General features: G+C 43.8%; 1 protein-coding gene across 1 annotated transcript in view; it reads right to left on the bottom strand.

Moving 5' to 3' along the window:
- CLMP (CXADR like cell adhesion molecule) overlaps positions 1-19,787 on the bottom strand; it is a 74,466-nt gene extending 54,679 nt beyond the window's left edge. Inside the window, exon 1 of the mRNA XM_032802416.2 lies at positions 19,368-19,787. Coding sequence (XP_032658307.1) covers positions 19,368-19,395 — 28 coding nt within the window. The 5' untranslated portion in view covers positions 19,396-19,787. The remainder of the gene's footprint in view (positions 1-19,367) is intronic.
- Between the last annotated feature and the right edge of the window lie 314 nt (positions 19,788-20,101).

The following is a 20,101-nucleotide window of genomic DNA, read 5'->3' as shown; positions in this document are numbered from 1 at the left end:
CTGAAGAAGTGGGCTGTAGCCCATGAAAGCTTATGCTCAAATAAGTTTGTTAGTCTGTAAGGTGGCACAAGTACTCCTGTTCTTTTTGCGGATACAGACTAACACGGCTGCTACTCTGAAACCTATCATTGAACCTGTTTCGAGAGACAGAAATCAGGACAACATGGGTAGGCAAACTTGAGCTAGCTTGGATCAAGCTAGCTTGCTAAAAATAGCAGGATAGTCATAGTGGCATGAGCTAGCCACTCGGCTACATACCAAGGGTCCCAGGTGGGATTGTTCTGGGGTGGCTAGCCCGTGCTGACATCCTGCCAATGCTGCTACAGCTAGTCAGCTAGCTTGATCACAGTGTAACTTGGGTATGCTTATACATGCTGCAGTGCATGTCCTGACTCACTGCAGCACAGCCATACCCTTACAGAGGGTCCATCTCAGGACAACTGTTCTGTGGTTGCTTCAGTTATGGAAAAGTCAAAAAGGGCTCAGAACAGTCCATTGCCTTTAGTTGCTCTAGGAAGGAACTCTAATAGGGGAGACAGATGATATTGGCATCTTGAGTAATTTATTTAACAGGCCAGTTAAATAAATCCTTCCACATGCATGAATGTTATCAGCTCCTCTCCCCACTCATGTTTCTCTCCTATTGGATCCTTTAGAGAGAGAAGTATATCCAAGCAGAGAGAGAAGAATATGAATCCAGCTGAAATTTACTTGAATTCAATTTAAAAAGCTGTACTGTTCTTGCTCTGTGGGGTTGTGGAGATCAGAGTCAGCATGCATTTGAAGAAAGTTTTCAAAAACGTGACAAGCATTTTGGGGGCGGGGGCTTGATCTTCAGGGCCTCAACTTAAGACATGTTAAAGGGCCTGATTTTCCAAAAGCACTGAGCACCAGCCTTCTGGAAATCAAGCACATTTAAATTATATCAAGTTGTATACCTGGAATCACTAGCTGCTTCTGAAAATCTTGGCCAATTGTGAAGTTCACCTTATTGTATGAGGCTTGGCAGCAAAAATTCAGCAGAGCTCCATGCTCCAGCAATCCCTCTGCTTTAGCAAAACCACCCCTGCAAACAAAGGAAGGAAGGGGAAAAACTTCAACAGCTCAATCTGATTAGTTTATCATCAGAAAGACTGAGAGGTAACTTGATTAGGGTGTATAAGTACCTTCACAGGAAGAAAATTCCAGGTACTTAAGCGCTCTTCAGCCTAGTAGAGAAAGTGAGAACAAGAACCAATCAGCTGGAAGTGGAACCCAGACAAACTCAAATTAGAAATAAGGCACTTTTTTTTTTTTTTTTTAACAGTGAGAATGATCAATCACTAAGACTAAACTACTAAATGGTGGATTTTCTGTGTCTTGATATCTTCAAATGACGACTGGATGTGTTTCTGGAATATATGCTTTAATCTGACACCATTATTGGGCTCAATATAGGGGTAGCTGAGTGAAATTCTATGGCCTCTGATATACAGGCCATCAGATCCAGTGATCTGTTCCCTCCATGTCTACGTGCTACCCCATGGAGACCTGCTGAACTCTGGCTGCAAGCCAGTTTAGGAATTCCTATGACTGTGGGTACCCAGGAAGTACCGGGGGTGGGGGGATGTCCGCAGAGACGGATGCACATCAAAGTGAGTTACAGTTAGGTTTCTTGAGATGGCTTTATCTGCTGAGAGCCAGCGGCGTGAAAGAGCTCTTTGCAGGGTCTGGAGATGGCCAGAAATTGGGAGGTTTGGCAAAAAAGTACACTTAAAAATTAGTTTAGCATTAGGGATATCTTTTTTGTTCCAACCAGAACAAACCTCTTTCATTGACATTAATGGGAGCTGAGCATCCTCAGCACCTTCAAAAATCAAAACATTGACCTATAGCCTTAAGGCTTTACAGGTTTTCCTATAAGGCCCTTACAGTCGGTCTGTCCAGTCATTTACAATGGTGACTGTAGCAGTGTGGCGACTGACTGTCCCTCAAGCACTCCCTTGTGTCCAACGGTGCCTCAGCAGTACTTTGCCTCTGTTCCTTCCCCCCTTGAGGGCCCTTTTAAGAACTCATTCAGTTCAACAATAGTTCAAACAGTCCCCTCTTGGGTTCCAATTTATTGAGAGCTCCTGTGCATAGAGACCATCTAGACCCCAAGCCCAATTCAGTGACTCTGGTTTAATTAACCCAAAATAAACGTCACATATTCCTCATCCCAATAAGCCTTTACAGCCCCTCTCCTGTTTGGGCAGGGGTCTCTGCCATGCCCTGCTGCCTGAAGAGCTTTCTCCCACTCTCTTCTTCTTCAGCTTTCCCCCTGTTGACCCTGCAAGAGCCTTCTTGCTCCCTAGAGCCTCTGCAAATATACCCACAGTCTCCTAGGCTTCCCCCATCCCTGCAGCTTCCTGCTCGTTTTATCTTGGGATCCTCTGATTCAATTCATGGCTAATCCTGTAATCAGGTCTGGATTAACTCCAGGCTCTCCAGCCCCTGAGTAAGCCACCCTGTTACAATGATCATCAGCAGGGTATCTGAACATGTCCTTGTGCCATTAACACCATCATATTTGGGCTCCCTACATCTTAGTTCCCATTTTATCTGTCAAGGTGATGAGAGGTGAGTACTCACAAGGCTAGGCTTGAGACCTTCTCCTGTTCCTAACTTATAAGTGCACAATGCAAGCAGCCCCCATACCCCGTACTTGATATTAATTATTATTACAGTATTATTATTATTTGTGTTATGGCCCCTGTCTGAAAGAGTTTGCAGTGTAAATTATACTTCCATGTATTTCCATCTGGTGTCACAACCCACCAGTTTCTTCTATTTAGATTTTGCTTGCTGCTTTCCCCCTCCCTTGTCACTCACAAAATGGGGAGCGGGGAAATCCAACAATGATGCTGAGAAGAACTTGAAGTCAATAGAGAAAGAAAGAGAAGCCTCCACTCCCTTTAGATGGCTTTGCTTACTAATGGGTGTGCATTCACCACAGTCCTGCAATGGAAGCAACATGCCCAGGGCGTTACTAAATAGGAAAAAAGTAAGTAATTAGAGGAAGTACTACTGTGCATTACAGGATCATTAGTTCCAAAGCAAGTGACCTCAGAGTCCTCAACCTTTCTCGCACGAGGTCATTGTGAATCTGAAATAACTAACAGCTGCAGTATTATCACTTCTTCTATGGCTTTCAGTTCATTTACTTTGACAAAAGAATACCCTGCATTTCTGCAGTATCTTTTCTATGGTGATTGCAAAGCATTTTTAAAACCATGATTTAAGCTTCACCCAGACAAATGCATATTATTCTCATTTCACATGTGGGAAGCTGAGGCATACAGAGGCTGAAGCCTATACTTTCAATAGTGTCCACTAGCTGAGACAGCTAGGGCCTGATCTAAAGCCCACTGAAGTCAGTGGAAGTCTCTCCACTGAGTTCAATTGGCTTTGGATCTGCTCCTCGGGCTTCATTTTCAGAGCTGCTGGCCCTAGACGACTCACGATGGCCACCTGAAAATAGAGGCACTCAAAATTAGTGGGCACTTTTAAAAATTGAGGCCTACATTTCTTGTCACACAGTAAGTAGCAGAACCAGAAACAGAATCCAGACATCCCAGCTCCCAGCCTACTTCTTTAAGCATCAGAAAATCCACCCACTTCCCTAAAATTCCGCTTTGGGAAAGAAATATGGAAAATAGCAAGCTGCACCGAATGCAGAATTATGTGAAATTGCTCATCACAATGTCTTGGGAAAATCCACGTTCTATTGCCAAACAAGAGTTTCGAACAACCAAAGTAGGGATGGGTTTTCCACAAGGCTCAGTCCATACTGGAACAGGACTAATCAGTTCTGTATAGATGTCCAGGCAGAAAGGAAGTGTTCAATAAAGCTGTTAATTCTTCATATGAAATGCTGAAAGTCATAGGCTATTAATGCTGGGCTCTTAGGAGAGCAGCGCCTCAATGCAACACCAGTGATGTGCACCTGTAATGAAAACTAGACTTGTTCCAGCAGGCATAGAAGCTGAGAAAGCCGAGGAGAAAAAAAAAAAAGCATAGACTTCAGTGCTGATGTCTGGCTAGATTTTGAAGGCCTTGGACGAATAATAATGCCAAAGCCACTGATCTGAAAGTGAATTTCTGAACTTTGATGACAAAAATATCTGTGCACTCCATTGCTTGTGCTCAGTGTGCCAAATAATAATATCTTACGTTTATATATAGCACCTTCCATTCCAGGGTACTTTACAGAAGAATAGGTTTGATCAGATAGACACAGATACTGAAATCACTTCACCTTCCTCTGGGGTGGAAAAAATGGCTGCTTCACAGCGCACAGCAGTCTAGGACCGAAAACAAAGTGAGGGGTGCCACATCCATCTGTGGTAGGCATTTAGGTTACTAACAAGTAATAAGCAGAACTGGACTTTGGCCGCGGCACTGGTGCTATTACTAACATTCTAAAACAAAAAGAAACTTTTTACCAGTTCTAGTGGCAGGTCTCATCTTGTCACAGAGCTGATCCAAACACCTAGGCAGCAGGAATACAGCCTGCGTCATTGTTGATCTCCCAACTCGGAGATATAGTTCTGCTGGGAATTGGCCTGTGGTACTCTGAAGTCACAATTAATTAATATGTCCGTCAAGTCAGGAAAGTGAAAACAGTTTTATGTTATGCAAAGATCTAATGCACCAAAGCTGAAGAAGGGGTTTTATCACTTGGACCTTGATTCTGCTCTCACTTGAACTGGTGTATATTAAGAATAGCAATGGAATCAGAGGAGGGAAGTGGAGAATCTGGCCCTTTAAATCCAGAGGTGCTTAAACGCATCATTGACCTAATGCTGCATTGTCATCATCTGATATTACAGGTCAGAAAATGATGAAACGGTTGCATTACCAGGCTGAAGTAAAACATCCATCTCATTTTCCCCTGGGCAGGCCCCGATTAGTAGTAGCTCCTTCCACTCTGACCACATGGTCCCTGGCCACTGAACCCGTTACTTGTGCTAGCCACAATTTAATGAGTTGAACTGGGACACATTTGGGGGGCACCGTTGCCTGCCACTGCCACTGGGGACAGCAGCAGCTGCCTTCTGTTTCAAGGCTGCAAGGCGCAAGCCCTGAGGAATTATAATCACTTACACATGCATCAGTCATTCCTCTTTCTTTCTCTAGCCGTCCGTTATTGGGGAGGCTTATTAAATGATACAATAGCAAGTGGCTCCTGAATTACAGTTGGCCCAAATTCTCTGCTGACATATTTCCATTAAGGTCAATGGCATTTCCCCAGCAGAGACATTGGTCTCCTATTCCCAGCACAGTCTCCCTCCTTTCACTCTCTTTCTAAACGATAATAGTTATGCATTTCCACAGCCCCTTTCATATAAGCTTTGTGCAGCCTCTCTGAAGTGCATTCTTTCTCCCTTTTACATCTGGGGAAACTGAAGCACAGACAGGGAAAATGACTTGCCTCGTGTTACTAAGTATATCAGAGCCAGAATCAGGAACAGAACTCTTGATTCTCAGTGTTCTTCTGTTATTCAAAGATGCAATGGCTTTGACTCCAATTCTATTGGATTTACTCTGATTTAACTGAACTCAGAATCTAGCCTCGTACTTCCCTGTCTGCAGTGGTCTGATAAATAAATGGTCCTTTGTTCAGAAAGCCTGATGTTGGAGAATCTGGCTCTGTTTCCCTCTTGTCCCTGGAATTGTGATTGGAAATAATTGGAAGTGTCACTGGAAGTAATCAGAAGTGACAGTCCCTGGGCTATGAGGCTTTTGCTTGAAGTCTAATGATCCCCCCCGCAAAACAAACCCTAAATTTAAACAATGAAGTCACAAAGTGATTTGCCTTCAAGGTTGAAAACCCTATGATTTTTTTTTTTTCTTAAATGGAAAAAAAAAAAAAAGCCTGACTTTGTTTTAGTTTGATATGCCAAGCTCTGTCTGGTATATGGAAGATCCCTTCTGCCTTCCGTGGTTTCCTAGCGCTCTGCATTCCTGTGCTAACAGATAGAGTTCATTTCTATATTAAACATTTCCATAGCTGCTGAAATTTTATTTAGGCTCTCTCTCTCTATATATATATGTATATGTGTGTGTCTCTCTGTGTGTGTTTCTCCTCAACAGGCTGAGCTGTGAGACGCAGCCATCACATATCTCATAAATATTCTGAGTACAGGAAAACCACCCCCTGCTGATATTTTTACTAAAGAGCAAATGGGAAAGGGAACTGAATGGTTCTTATCATGATGTTGATTTATATTAAGTAGCGCCTAAAGGACCCAACCAAGATTGGGGCCCCATTGTACTGCATGTTGTACAGACACATTGTAAAAAAGAGAGTCCCAGCCCCAAAAAAGGCACAGCCTTAATAGTCAAGAAAAGAGTACAGTGCACAAGCAGATGAGGAACAGAGACACTATATGAGTTGTCCAAGGTCTGCAGGAGAGCTGGTGACTGAACCCATCTCTCCTAATGTACATTTTTTTTTTAATTAAAGGCCTCACTCTTTCTCCCTTACTACAGGTTGATCCAAAGAAGAAGGATATTTCAGTGGTTAAAACACCCACTTCAAATCCCTGTTTGACCACAGTCTTCCTATAGTCCACTAGTGTGTCTATCTATCTGTGCTGGGGAACACGCTCCCAGCAGCTACAGAAACATACCCACAGGTGTGATTCCCAGGTCCTGTGGACATACTTGTGCTAGCTGTCATCAAGCTAACATGCTAAAATAGCATTGTCGCCGTAGTGATGCAGGCTAACAGCTCCCAGTATATACCCACAGGATTCAGGTGGGTTTGTACTTGAGGTAGCTAGTACAGTGCTACAGTTACAATACTATTTTTAGCACACCAGATCAGCAAGAGTATGTCCACAAAGGGGAATCACAGCCCTGGCTCATCGTGTAGCCACAATCTCTCTGTGCCTCAGTGCCCCATCTATAACATGGGAATAATAGCACTCCCCTACCTCACAGGGGGGTTGTGAGGATAAATACAGGAAGACTGTGAGGTGCTCAGATACGACAGTAAAGGGAGCATTATAAGTACTCTACATGGAGTGTTTGGACAGTCCCTGCCCAAATGTGGAGCAAAACTATAAAGGGAACAAACATATGGAGCCCCAAATTAATTTTCTTGTGGGGATTCTCTTAATAAAACTACATTGTGTCATTCATGTAGTCAGAACAGTATCTAGCGGCAATGTGTCCATGTTATAAACCCCACCATCATTTTTTATATTAATTGTTGAGCAATTTTAGCAGGAAGCAAGGCCAAATCAGACTTCTCCTCTTCCCCTTTGAAGTCATCCTTCCAAATAAGAGTTAATTCACATCAGTATGAAAAGCTTTTCTGCCTATTGTAATGATCCCAGTGCATTTATTTGTTGGCCTTTACTGATTCAGCTATGTGCAGCTGGGTGTATTTCATGAGGTATTAGAACAAGACACAGCAGTGGTTGAAGCAGAAGATTGGGAGTCAGGACTCTTGGGTTCTACATTCTCAGCTGGGCTGCTCAGTCACTGTGTGGTCTTGTATCAGAGGGGTAGCCGTGTTAGTCTGGATCTGTAAAAGCAGCAGAGAATCCTGTGGCACCTTATAGACTAACAGACGTTTTGGAGCATGAGCTTTCGTGGGTGAATACCCACTTCATCAGATGCACTTTGTCAGACGCATGACGTCTGACGAAGTGAGTATTCACCCACGAAATCTCATGCTCTAAAATGTCTGTTAGTCTATAAGGTGCCACAGGATTCTCTGCTGCTTCTTGTGTGGTCTTGGGCAATGGTTTGTGCCTCACCTTAGCCGTCTCTAAAATCGGGCTAATAACACTTCTTCACCCCACAGAGAATTGTGAGGCAATATTAATTAGCTTGTACACTTGTAAAAGTCCTATTAGTTCCTTATTATGAAAGATCTATAGGAGTGGAAAGTAGCAGTTGTGTGGCACTGCTGTTAGAACAAAACCCATCCTTTCCTCTTCCTCATTATTCTCTTTTAACTATGCACACCTTTCATTTTCAGGAGGGCAGTCTCCCTCGGCAGATGCAGCTTGCCTGTCCACAAAATTTGCAGTGACCTTTTTCCACAGACAATTAAACTGCAGGCAAAGATCTGAGTTCCTACCTCTCTCCCTAATCAATTGTGGGGACAAATCAGCTGCAACCAAACACACTCTGATTTGTGCCCCAAATTCATTTTGTAGGCACACAAAAAAAGGGGGGGACAATCTACATCTGAGAGAAAGGAAGCCAGGCTGGAAATGCACCTGTTAATGTGCAATGATCCTTGCAGGAGAGGGATTCTGGTATACACAAGTGAAGCCTTTGCCGTTTAGGACAGGTGATGAGCTAGAAGAACATTTGCCTTCCAGAAACAACCCAGCCCTTTCCTGGAAAGGAGGAAGGTGCAGATTAGGCTTTCAGAAGAGAACTTGTTTCATACCCCTGTCCAGTCATCATATTACCATCTGCAATATACTTTCCAAACATTAACCCATCTGTAAGGGAGAACTGACCTCTCTTTACATATTGGGAAACCGAGACACAGTGAGGCTAAGAGCCTACAGAAAACCTGAGAAGGGTTAGGCTGCTAGCATTCTGAGACCACTTCCTGTTATGCTGACCAATTCTGTCTCATTGTTTACTTGTCTTCCCCCCATCCGTCTGTCTGAATCCATCTGTTATTTCTTGTTTTAAACTTAAATTGTAAGCTGTTTGGAGTAGGAATCATTCTTTTTGTTCAGTGTTTGTACAGCACCTGGCATAATGGGATCCTGGTCCATGACTGGGGCTCTTAGGTGTTAACAGTAATAGAAATAATAAGTGGCTTTCCCAGGAAGAGTCAGCATCCAAACCAGCATTAAAATGCATGTCTTGGGGTCTTGTGCTCTTACCACTAGAGCTCTGCTCTGTCACAGCTACTATTCCAGCCAGTACTGTTAGGGCCCACAGGTATAAAAGGGAGGAGATGACAGCCAGGGTAAATGAGAGAAATAATACACTGTGTTCTCCTTTTTTCTGCTAATTCCCATTCCCACTGCCGGCAAGAAGCCCTTAGGGGACACTTTCAATTTATACCTTTGCCATTATTCATGATGTTACCTTTCCTGATCCCCCTCCCTTTGAGTCTTCCGAGTATCTATTCATAACCGTGTGCGGGGAGGGTCCCAGAGCCCTAGCCCCATAATCCCGTCTGAGCCTGAACAACTAAACCGGAGTTTTGCAGCCCGAGTCCCGCAAGCCCAAGTCAGCTGGCATGGGCCAGCCACAGGTATTTAATTGCAGTGCAGACGTACCCTTAGTGACCTTATTTCACCCAAGCTTCTTCACTGAGACACTTTTGGAAACTAGCAATTTTCTAAATTAGACAAAGAACCCGTCTGAAAAAGATCCATTCATCTTTGAGACAGGACGGGTGCCAAGTTTACACTGCAGCCAGAATGCCTCTGCTTCGTAACACACATGCCAGCATACTCAAAACACACAGGGAGTCACACACATAATACACACGCAGTCACTTGTGCATAAGTTCACACACACACCAGTCATTCCTGCTTGCATGCACAGGATATAGCAATGGCCACCATCTTGGCTGACACACTGTGGACTGAATCAGAGACCTGCACAACTAAAAATATTAACTGCTGCAGCTTGAACTACAAGGCCACTGCCAGTGCTATAACAGACACTTTTCCTCTGGGGATCAAGCACAGAGGCAGAATCTGAACATGAGTGCGCGTGCACACGCACACACACACACCAACACACACACAGTGCTATAACAGACACTTTTCCTCTGGGGATCAAGCACAGAGGCAGAATCTGAACATGAGTGCGCGTGCACACGCACACACACACACCAACACACACACAGTGCTATAACAGACACTTTTCCTCTGGGGATCAAGCACAGAGGCAGAATCTGAACATGAGCACGCGCACACACACACTCACCATCATGGAATAAATACACTGGGGCCAGAGGCGGCTCTATGTTTTTGCTGTCCCAAGCACAGCAGCCTTCGGCGGCGTTTCTGCGGGAGGGTCCCCCAGTCATGCGGAGGATTTGGTGGCGGTTCTGCGGGTGATCTGCCGGTCCTGCGCCTTTGGTGTACTTGCTGCTGAATTGCCACTGAAACCGCGGGACCAGCGGACCTCCCACAGAAACATTGCCGAAGGCTGCCTGACTGCCACCCTCAGAGCGACCAGCAGGCTGCCCCCCACGGCTTGCTGCCCCAGGCACACGTTTGCTGCACTGGTGCCTGGAGCCACCCCTGAATGGGGCCAATCCTGCAGTCCTTACTCATGCATAATTCCAGTTAATTTTAACATCTTGTCCCTCCTGCACACACTGAAAGCTTGTTTACATTCTCTCTTCCCCAGGGAATTTCTAAAGATTCAAACGATCCCCAAATTCCCAGCCTATCTGTCCTCCTTGTAAAACCCCTGTATTTGCCACGACAGAAGCAGAGGTATTTGTTGCGATCATGAGGATAAACAGAAAGAGCTCTCCTTCCTTAGGAGCCAGTTGTGCAAGGAAGGACATTTCTGGGAAGCAGCGCTGCAATTTCACAAGGCTTCTTTCCAAACAGAGCCAACACCCACAAACAGATGACAGATTAAAAAAGGAGACATACAAGCAAGGGCCTGTGGGGGGTGGGGGGAGATGAGAAAATCCCAGTTGTTTTTCCATGGACAATTTAGACAGTTCTGGAACTGGTTGGAAAATGGAAGACAATTTTTGCAAAAAGCCTTCCCCTCTTTTTCACTGACAATTTAGAAAAGTTTTATTTTCTTTTCCTTTTAGTTTCCTGTGATTTTTTTTACCTCTAGTAAAAATCATTTGGCATTTTAGTTTTCCTCCTTTTCCAGTGGCAAAATGAAAATAAATAAATAAATAAATAAATAAATAAAAGAGCGAGAAAGGGTAAAAGACAATTTTTTAAAATATTTCTTTTTGTTGAAAATCTGAAAAATTTTATATGAAACAAAAATTTTCATTTAGACTACAAAGGACATTTTCTGTAAAATATATATAAATGGAGACTTTTGGACCAGTTCTACTCGATTTCTGACCAGTTATAAAATGTCGTGTGGTACCTTTCACAAGGAGTGTTAACACTGACGTCTAACCAGATTTCAACCCAGACCTAAAAGTGGAAATTCTTCAACAAAAAAAACTTCAGAAACAGACTCCAACATGAAACTGCAGAACTGGAATTGATTTGCAAACTGGACACCATCAGATTAGGCCAGAATAAAGACTGGGAGTGACTGGTCATTACAAAACCTAAACCTAATTTCCCCCATACTAATTTCCCCCTACTGTTACTCACACCTTCTTGTCATCTGTTTGAAATGGGCAGGGATGGCTCTAGCTTTTTTGCCGCCCTAAGCACAGCAGTCAGGCAGCCTTCAGCGGCTTGCCTGTGGGAGGTCCCTGGTCCTGCGGATTCAGCAGCTTACCTGCAGGAGGTCCGCTGGTCCCATGGCTTCAGCGTACCTGCCGCTGAATTGCCACTGAATCCGCTGGACCGACGGACCTCCCGCAGGCAAGCCGTGGAAGGCTGCCTGACTGCCGCCTTTGCAGAGACCAGCAGGGCACCCCCTGCTGCTTGCTGCCCCAGGCACACACTTGGAGTGCTGGTGCCTGGAGCCGTCACTGGAAATGGGCCACTCTCATTACCATTACAAAAGTGATTTTTCCTCCCTTGGTATCCTACTGTTAATTGAATTATCTCGTAAGACTGACCTCCCATTTGATAAGGCAACTCCCATCCTTTTATCTGCTGTGTTTTTATACCTACTACTGTATTTTCCTCTCCATGCACCTGATGAAGTGGGTTCTAGCCCACGAAAGCTTATGCCTAAATCAATTTGTTAGTCGCTAAGGTGCCACAAGGATTCCTCATTGTTTTTAATTACATCAGCCACTTTGAATTGCCCCAGCAGTTTCAGATAGATAGGTTGCTTTTCTTCACTTACTTTTCTAATGTTCACACGCACTGCTGTGTACTGTTATATAGCTTCCAGGCCTCACCTTAAATGTAAACGCACATCATTGGTGCATGGAACAATTCTATGAGTTAGTAAATGTTTTCTTGTTTCCTTTAGGTTCTTTCCTGTAACATAAATGTATATCTGTGGCTACTTCAGATTCATTCTTCTTTTTATTATTGTGCTAGCGCTTAGCAGCTCCCATCATGGACCAGCATCCCATTGCACTAGGAACTGAACAAACACAGAATAAAAAGATTCCCCCTGCCTCAAAGAGGTTACCATCTAAGCAAAAGATAAGAGAGAACAGGTAGATGAGATAGACAGATGGGGATGCACGAGGAAAAAGTGAGTCAATAATACTAATGCTTACCAATTATAACTTTTCAAAGGAACTCAATAAATAGAATATTTGTGGCACCACGACGTTACCCAAAGATTTTAGTCAGTTAACTAATGAAATAGGAGATGAACAGTAAAACAAACAAAAAAGAACTTTTTAATGAGGGTCCAGCAGTCAGGTCTATTTAAGATCACATGATTTTCTCTACTGATCTTACATTTCTATAGTACCTTTCATCCGGAAGGATCCCAAAGCATTTTACAATACATATACAAATATAAGATGCATAACTTCCCCACCACGTAATGCAGTAGCATGCTGGAGTAAAACACATCAGCATAACAATATAAGAGACATAGAGAATATTTTATCCTACTGGAACTTCTGGGGAAAACTGTAGGTAGGAAAAATGCAAGTACTCAGCTGGAATTTGGCAATGACAACACTATAGCCTTGTGAGAAGTTCTGTGGCATCTTTAACAATATATAATGACAACTGTCATTTGATGTTCTCTCTGAAAGATGGTGTCCCCGGACCACAGCATGCCAGACCACTCTGCTGGTTCAGTAATATCTCCGACACCACTTTCTCTAGCACTAGGCCGGGGATCGGCACCTTTGGGCCGGGCCGGTATTTTTACCTGCCGTGTCTGCAGGTTCAGCCAACTGCGGCTCCCACTGGCTGTGGTTCACCACTCCAGGCCAATGGGAGCTGCGGGAAGCTGCGTGGGCTGAGGGATGTGCTGGACACTGCTTCCCGCAGCTCCCATTGGCCTGGAGCGGTGAACTGCAGCCAGTGGGAGCCGCGATCTATCGAACCTGCAGACACGGCAGATGCCTACCCTGGTGGGCCGCGGGCCAAAGGTTGCTGATCCCTGCACTAGGCTTTCCTTTGATGATCTCCCATCCAAATTTTGACCTAGCCTAGTTTATGAGATCTTCTAACTCACAACCTAGTGTGATGTAGGTTCAGGCCTGTGCTGTTGGATATCGAACAAATCCTAATTTATCAAACATGCAAAGATCACTGGCTTTGATTCTAAAGAAAGAAAAATATGTCAGCAAATAAGATAAACTGGAGAGTTTATTCTTTAAGAAGAACTGATGACCCTGCCACGTAGCGCACATATATTACAATGATGGGAGCATTAGCAATGTGTGGGATGAAGAGATCTAAAGCACAGAGCAAACAGATCTAAAGCACAGACCAAAATTATTCCCCATCCTGATTAAGTTTAGTTTGGAGGTAATGAGCCAAATCCAGAGCTGGTATATGCTAGCATAGTTTCGCTGAAATCATAGGGGCTATGCTAATTTACACTAGCTGAGCATCTGGCACAGTATGTAGCTGAGAAAAGGAGATGACAGAGCCAGCTCAGAGTTTGGGGGTTACTTAATACCAAGTCCCCTTCCCTCTCTGTTAATTAATGTACTACTCTTTCCTGTGCCCTTTAAAACCAGTAACAACTTCCCCCACTAGGAGCGGGATGAATAGCCTTTATGACAGACCCCTGATCTGCTTTAGTATTATTAGGCTTGCAGTTCCTAAATGCATCAGAAAAGCCTCCACTTTATCCCAGAAGATGCATCCTGGCACTCTGGTGAGTGTATAAGAAACTGCACATCCTCTGTCAGATCTGATCACTCCATTCTGGGACAGCTGTGCTCATGCCAACTGGCACTAGAGGGATTTTCACCATAACCTTTTCCTATACAGTGAGACTATAGTAGTCTTGGAGTTTGATTCACTAACCGTGGACCCTTGGGACAACACTGAAATACTTCCTTGATATCAAAAATTCAGTGGACACAGCTCAACACAGTGCTATGAAAATTAGACCAGACGCCAGAAAACCTTCTCTTTATTACACACAGTCAGTTTGTGGCATACATTGCCTCTAGAAACTGAAGTGCGATCTAACATGTCCCAGACTTGTGCTCCTGCCAGGAGTTCCTGAGTATTAACTAGATCCTTTTCCTCCCCAAAATATTTCCAGGGGGTTTTGTCCATTTTTTTTTCAAGTTTTCATCAGACACTGATTTTAAATGGAGATATTTGGGGGATTGATTGCAGAAAACAAACCAAACACCCATGCACAGTTTAGGGGTTTTCAACAAAAACACACACACAAAAACTAAGATTTTTTTCACAAAACTCTTTATTTTCATTGATATTTTTCATGGGAGGGGGCCAGGTGGGGGAGGGCAGGGAATTCTTGACCAGCTTTATTTTTAACTGTTCTTTGTCAAGGATTCCCTGCATAACCTTGGTTGAGTTACTTACCTCCTGGCTGCTTCCCTAACTGTACAACAGGGATAATAATACTTACTGAGAGTGTTGTGGGGATTAATTAGCACTCATAAAAAGCTTTGAAGATGCTAAATGATAGTGAGTATTTGGAAGTCAGAGTCAAGATTCAGGCCAGGCCTTGGGAAGAACCTGTGTGGCAACTTTAGGCAACACTGACTGTATCAGTTGATCACGGAGCTAAAGAGAACCATAGGATCTGTTGGTGTCCAGCAGCCAAATAAAGAATTCTCTTTATATTCATTACAACCTAATCCTGTCTCTATTACCCCAATGTCCCCCCAAAAGATACATACAGCAGTTCTCAGGCTGTGACCCAAGCAGAGAGCAGACTGGTCACATGGTGCTGGCTCTTCTTTGCCTCCAGCTGGTCAGTCACATTAAAAGAAGTTATGAATACTTCCCCCAGATTAATTTTCCATGTAATAAATTGCTGTAGTTCTGACAGGGAGGTTATCTCCACTACGCAGATCTATGAGGCAGTTTATCTACTGATTTGTAAGTACTCTTGCCAAACCATACAACATTCCAGCAGCACTTAGGATATTAGGGTGGATTTCAGAAGCATCATGTCTTGGTCACTGCAAAAGGCAGGATGCTAGACTAGATGGATGAATTATCTGATCTGGTCAGGCAAATCTTATGTTCTTTTGGGTCTAGAACCCATCTGCAGTATCTCTGAAGCTAGACACAGCCAGTGTGGTTGCCAGCATCTGTTATGTCTCTAATATAGAGCACCTGGGAATATTTTTTAGCTTTGTGATTCACAAAACCTTTCCCAAGATAAAGGGGTCCAATTTAGCCCTAGTGTAAGTTAAAGTAGTTGCAGCCACTTACAGCAGTCCTGAATTTAACCCAAAGTGTCTAAAAATTGCATATGCTGATGCATATTTTTTCAAGCAATTTTTTTTTAATGGAGATATTTTTCAGTGGGATGACAGTTTTGGAACTAGTTGGAAAATGGAAGACAATTTTTGCAAAAAGCTTCCCCTCTTTTTCATTGAAATTTCATTTTGGCAGAATTTTTCCATTCAGCTCTAGTGAAATGTTTCTACCAGGTTCCCTTCAGATGGGTACATTGAAGGGCCTCATTCTGTTTTTATTCACACTATTGTAAATACAAAGTCTTCTGAAGTCAACCTAATTATACCAATGTGAATCTGGTATTCTTTTTTTTAATCTGAAAAATTAGCAAAAAAACATTTTTCATCTTCCTCAAATTTTCTACAGTTGGGGGGAGGAGGCTTTTCTCAAAAAAAATAAATAAATCTCAAAACTGATTTTTTCACTTTTGGCACCAAAAAATGCAGTCATTTAAGCAAAACATTTTGGTTTTATTGAAAATATTTGCTCATTTGGATGATTGTTTTCAGCTTTTAGTTGCCAAAAAGATGAAAAAAATGAGTGTTTAGGTTTTCAAGAAAAGTCATAAAAAATGCACATTTCCCACAAACATTTGCATTTTGACAACCCAGAAGCCATTTTTGTTGATACTACAATTTGAAAGCAAACTTTCTACCAGCTCTAGTGTGATTGGGATGGGAATCCGATGCCTCCAGAGCTAGAAACACTTCACATTTTCCTTCTACTTCTCTTTTTTCTGTTCCCTCCACCCACTCTCTGATTCATGCCTTTTGCTCATGCTCTGCCCCATACTTGGAAAAGTCTCTTACCTTATCTTTTAAGAGCACAATCTCCCTTCTTACCTCCCTTCTTTTAAGAGTCATTTACTCCTGTTTCTCACCATTGACTCCCCTCCCATCTTTACCTGAACTGCTGGTTTATCTCCATTAGACTGTTTTGGGGCAAGGACCATCCCTCATCCTGTCCATAAAGCACAGCATGTCTTAGCAGTGCCATAGACATGTTTAATAACAATGAAAACCAAGCTGTGCTTCACTTCCTCTCGACTACCCTCCTCCCAGCCCTTGCTTGTGTCTTTCAAATGCTATCCCAAGGCTATTCCCTTTGTTTTAACAGTGAGAAGAGAAGTGGGCTGTTGGAGCTTCAAAAACACAGTTGCAAGTGCATTGCTTTTGGCTACTGAATGAGACTCTCCAAGCCTTCGTATATCTGACCCCGATGTCTGGATCCCAAGAAGAGGAGCTGTGGTCCCTTCTTATTTTTCTCTGAAGCATATTATTAGTGAATGGGGCTGGACTTACAGTTCCTGAAGACTGAATTCCTCTATTTATCTACAGAGCAGGTACAGTAGGGGCAGAAGAGGCAAAGGAGGTGCAGGACAATTTTGTGGCTGAGATGAGAGGACTAGGAGAACTGGGTTCTAGTCCCACCTCTGCTATGATCATGGGGGAAGTCTCTTAACTTACCCCTCTGCCAGAATGGGGGTAACAATACTTCTAAGATTAACAAAGGGATGGTAAGGCTTAACTCATTCATGATTATTTAAAGCAGTGGTCCTCAACCGCAGGTGCCAGATGACAAGCCAGGGAGGACTGTGGTGGCGGACGAGCATCCGCTGAAATGCCACTGACAAATGGCATCATCCAGAGGCATCGCCGCTGAAATGCCGCCGAATTTCGTTGGCATTTCAGCGGATGCTCGTCCACCGGCCACTACCCCTGGCAGGCACCATAGCTCCCGCGGGCACCGCACTGGGGACCCCTAAAATAAACTATAAGCTCTTTAGGGCAGGGACCATCTTTCACTGTAGGTAGAGCCCTGCAAATCTGCTGATATCCATGGCCCATGTTCGCGGATTGGATGCAGATGCAAATGTATCCATGCAGGGCTCTAACTATAGATACATACAGCACTTAGCACCAGGGGGCCCCTAGAGGCTATTAGAATGCAAATAATCATGAGTTATTTGGGACTCTTGGATAAGGGTTGCTACAGCAATGCAAAGTATAAATGCAGCTAAGGCTTAATTCTGTCTTCCTGTCCATCCCACATATGTAGCCATCTTAATAAGACTCAGTGGTTAACGTGGGGGGAAAACTACTCTCACTGGCTGGGGCAAGCAATGCTCTCCACACTTCCCCCTTCTTCTCAGCTACTGCACTGACCTCCCCTGTTACCTGAATTAACTTTAACCACTGATAAACTTTAACCACTAGGTAGTGCCAATATAGTGGTGGTTCTGTGGCAGACCCAGGTCTGACCCTTTTAAGAGGAGACTAGCTGTTGGTCTTTACCCCAGTCCCTTTGGAAGGCCACGTGCTTTCAGAGTCTCTCAAACACCCTCAGCGGTAGAGACAGAAGGGAAGAGGCTAACGCACAGAGGGGACATGCTCCTACTCGTACTTCTGCTGCAAAGTCATCTCTGAGCTGCCTCCAGCAGTGTCTGGCACTCCAGCCCACGTCCCTGCAGAGGAAACCTTACACTCGAGTGACGAAAACCTTTGTTCGCAATAAATGTATGTAACAACTGATGGAGCAGGGAAAAATGAATGGAACACATGAGTCGTGATTATTACTCAGACAGCTCTACTGATGGTTCTGTGTCTCTTGGAACCCTATTTAGAATGCTGACTAGACTCTGTTTTTCAGACCTATGAGCCTCAGCAGACAAGACCTTCCATTCCAGCATCTCCATCTTCCCGTCTCAAGCCACTGTGGTGGCTCTCTGACCTGTCCCTCAGAGTCTGTGGCACCCGGCGCTCCCCAGAGAGGAGGAGACCTTGCCCTCACACCCAACCTCAGTCTGCTGGCAGGGATCCAGCCATCACAGCCTACGTCCAGCCCTGACACAAAATTTCTCACGGAGCTGTCTGCCTGTCAGTGCAATCTGGCAGGGGAATGGAGGCAGAGACTCACTCATTGCACTGTGGAGCCTCTGGAGACCAGGACCTGCTTTGAAGCCTGTCACTCAGGCGAGGTCCCTCAAATTTTAGTATATGTGCTGCCGGGCTGCAAATCCCTTCCTCCAGAGGTCTCCTCTTTAATAAACATCCCTCCTTCCAGTCTGCCTTTTCTTACCCCTTCCTCCTCCATTCATTCTTTCACTCATCTTCCCTTCCTGTCCTCTGCCTCCCTTTCTTTTCATTCCTTATCATACTTTAATTCCTCTCATCCACTCCTCTCTCCCCAGTTTCTCTTTTACCCATCACCCCTTTCCACCCTTCAGTCACCCCCTTTCTCTTCTCCTTCTCTTCTTTCTCCATCCCCTATTACTTTGTCTCACTCCCCCCCTTCTCTCTCCCTTTCTCTACCTTCCTTTTCTCCTCCCTTTCCCCATCTCTCTCCCCCACCTCCCTTCCACTTGCACTTTAACACATCTGTTTCTAATCTGTCTGCAGCGTCTACTGGAAACAATAAGCTCTTTTTATTTTTTTAACCTGAAATTAAAATTCCTGGATGAAACAAAATAAAGTTAAACAAATTTGACACCATCCCTGGAACAAAGACACTTTCTTCACCTTTGTTTTGTCAAGAAGAGTCAAACCCCTAAGTAGTTCACGGCTTAAATCTGCTGCACCTTTTAAAAACAAAAATAACTCACACTATAATGACTAGGTTCGATCGATACATATGAAAGCAAAATCAGGTTGAAAAATTCTCCCGTTTCCCAACCTGGTAATAATTAAAACAAGAACAACAAAAACTCCAACAACAAAATTAAACCAGTAAGTCTCTGAACTCAACAGACTTTGCTACAAGTTTTTTTCTTTGCAAGAGCTTCTCCTTTGCTAGTCCCTCTGGCATTTTCTGTTGCCCAGAGAAAGCATATGCAAGTTTAATTTCCATAAAAAAAGCCCCACTCACCTAAAAAGAGGATGGAAAGTGCAGACATTCCGTCTCCAGGAGAGAGAGAGACTTTTCCTCCCTTTTTCTTCTTTTCTCCCAGAAATGGTAGGCAGACCTGCACAGAATTCAAAGGAACGCCTCTGGAATGCACTCAGCGTAATTGCATCCATGTGCCAGAAAAATAACCAACTTTGCTCTTTCTTGCTTTCTGCTATTCATCCCCTTTCCAGTTTCCATCCAGATTTGATAGCAGATTTTAGATCTCTCTGCCTGCTAATTCAGGCCATTGAGTTTCTGGAAGAAGAAAGACAGAGGCAGTGCAGCAGGGAGACACATCTATGGCTGTATGGAACAATTTTGCATGTCTGAAAAGAAAAGGAGAGAAGAGGAGAAAAAAATATACTGTGCACAATGTTAACCACATGGCTGCCTCCGAGGACAGCCCCTCCCTACCATCAACTGGGATTAGCATTGAAGGCCAATCATGTGGGTGAGATGTACTTCTGGCAATAATGCAGCTCTACCTTCTGAGGGGAAACAATCACAGTTCTCTGGTGTCAAAATAGTTAAGTTTGAAGACAGTTAAGATTCAGCCTGGAAATATTAGGCACTCGTCGCTCAAGGGCCAGAGACATAGACTCCCTTGGAAAAAATACATGCACTAGATAAATAGATAGACATCCACATACATACAAGTGTTATTGTCATCGGCAGCAGAGAGGCTGCAGAATTCACATTTATATCATCACTCA

The sequence above is a fragment of the Chelonoidis abingdonii genome, chromosome 18, assembly GCF_003597395.2.
Source record: "Chelonoidis abingdonii isolate Lonesome George chromosome 18, CheloAbing_2.0, whole genome shotgun sequence".
In the NCBI taxonomy this organism is placed as follows: domain Eukaryota; kingdom Metazoa; phylum Chordata; order Testudines; family Testudinidae; genus Chelonoidis; species Chelonoidis abingdonii.
This window is presented reverse-complemented; position numbering and strand designations above follow the sequence as displayed.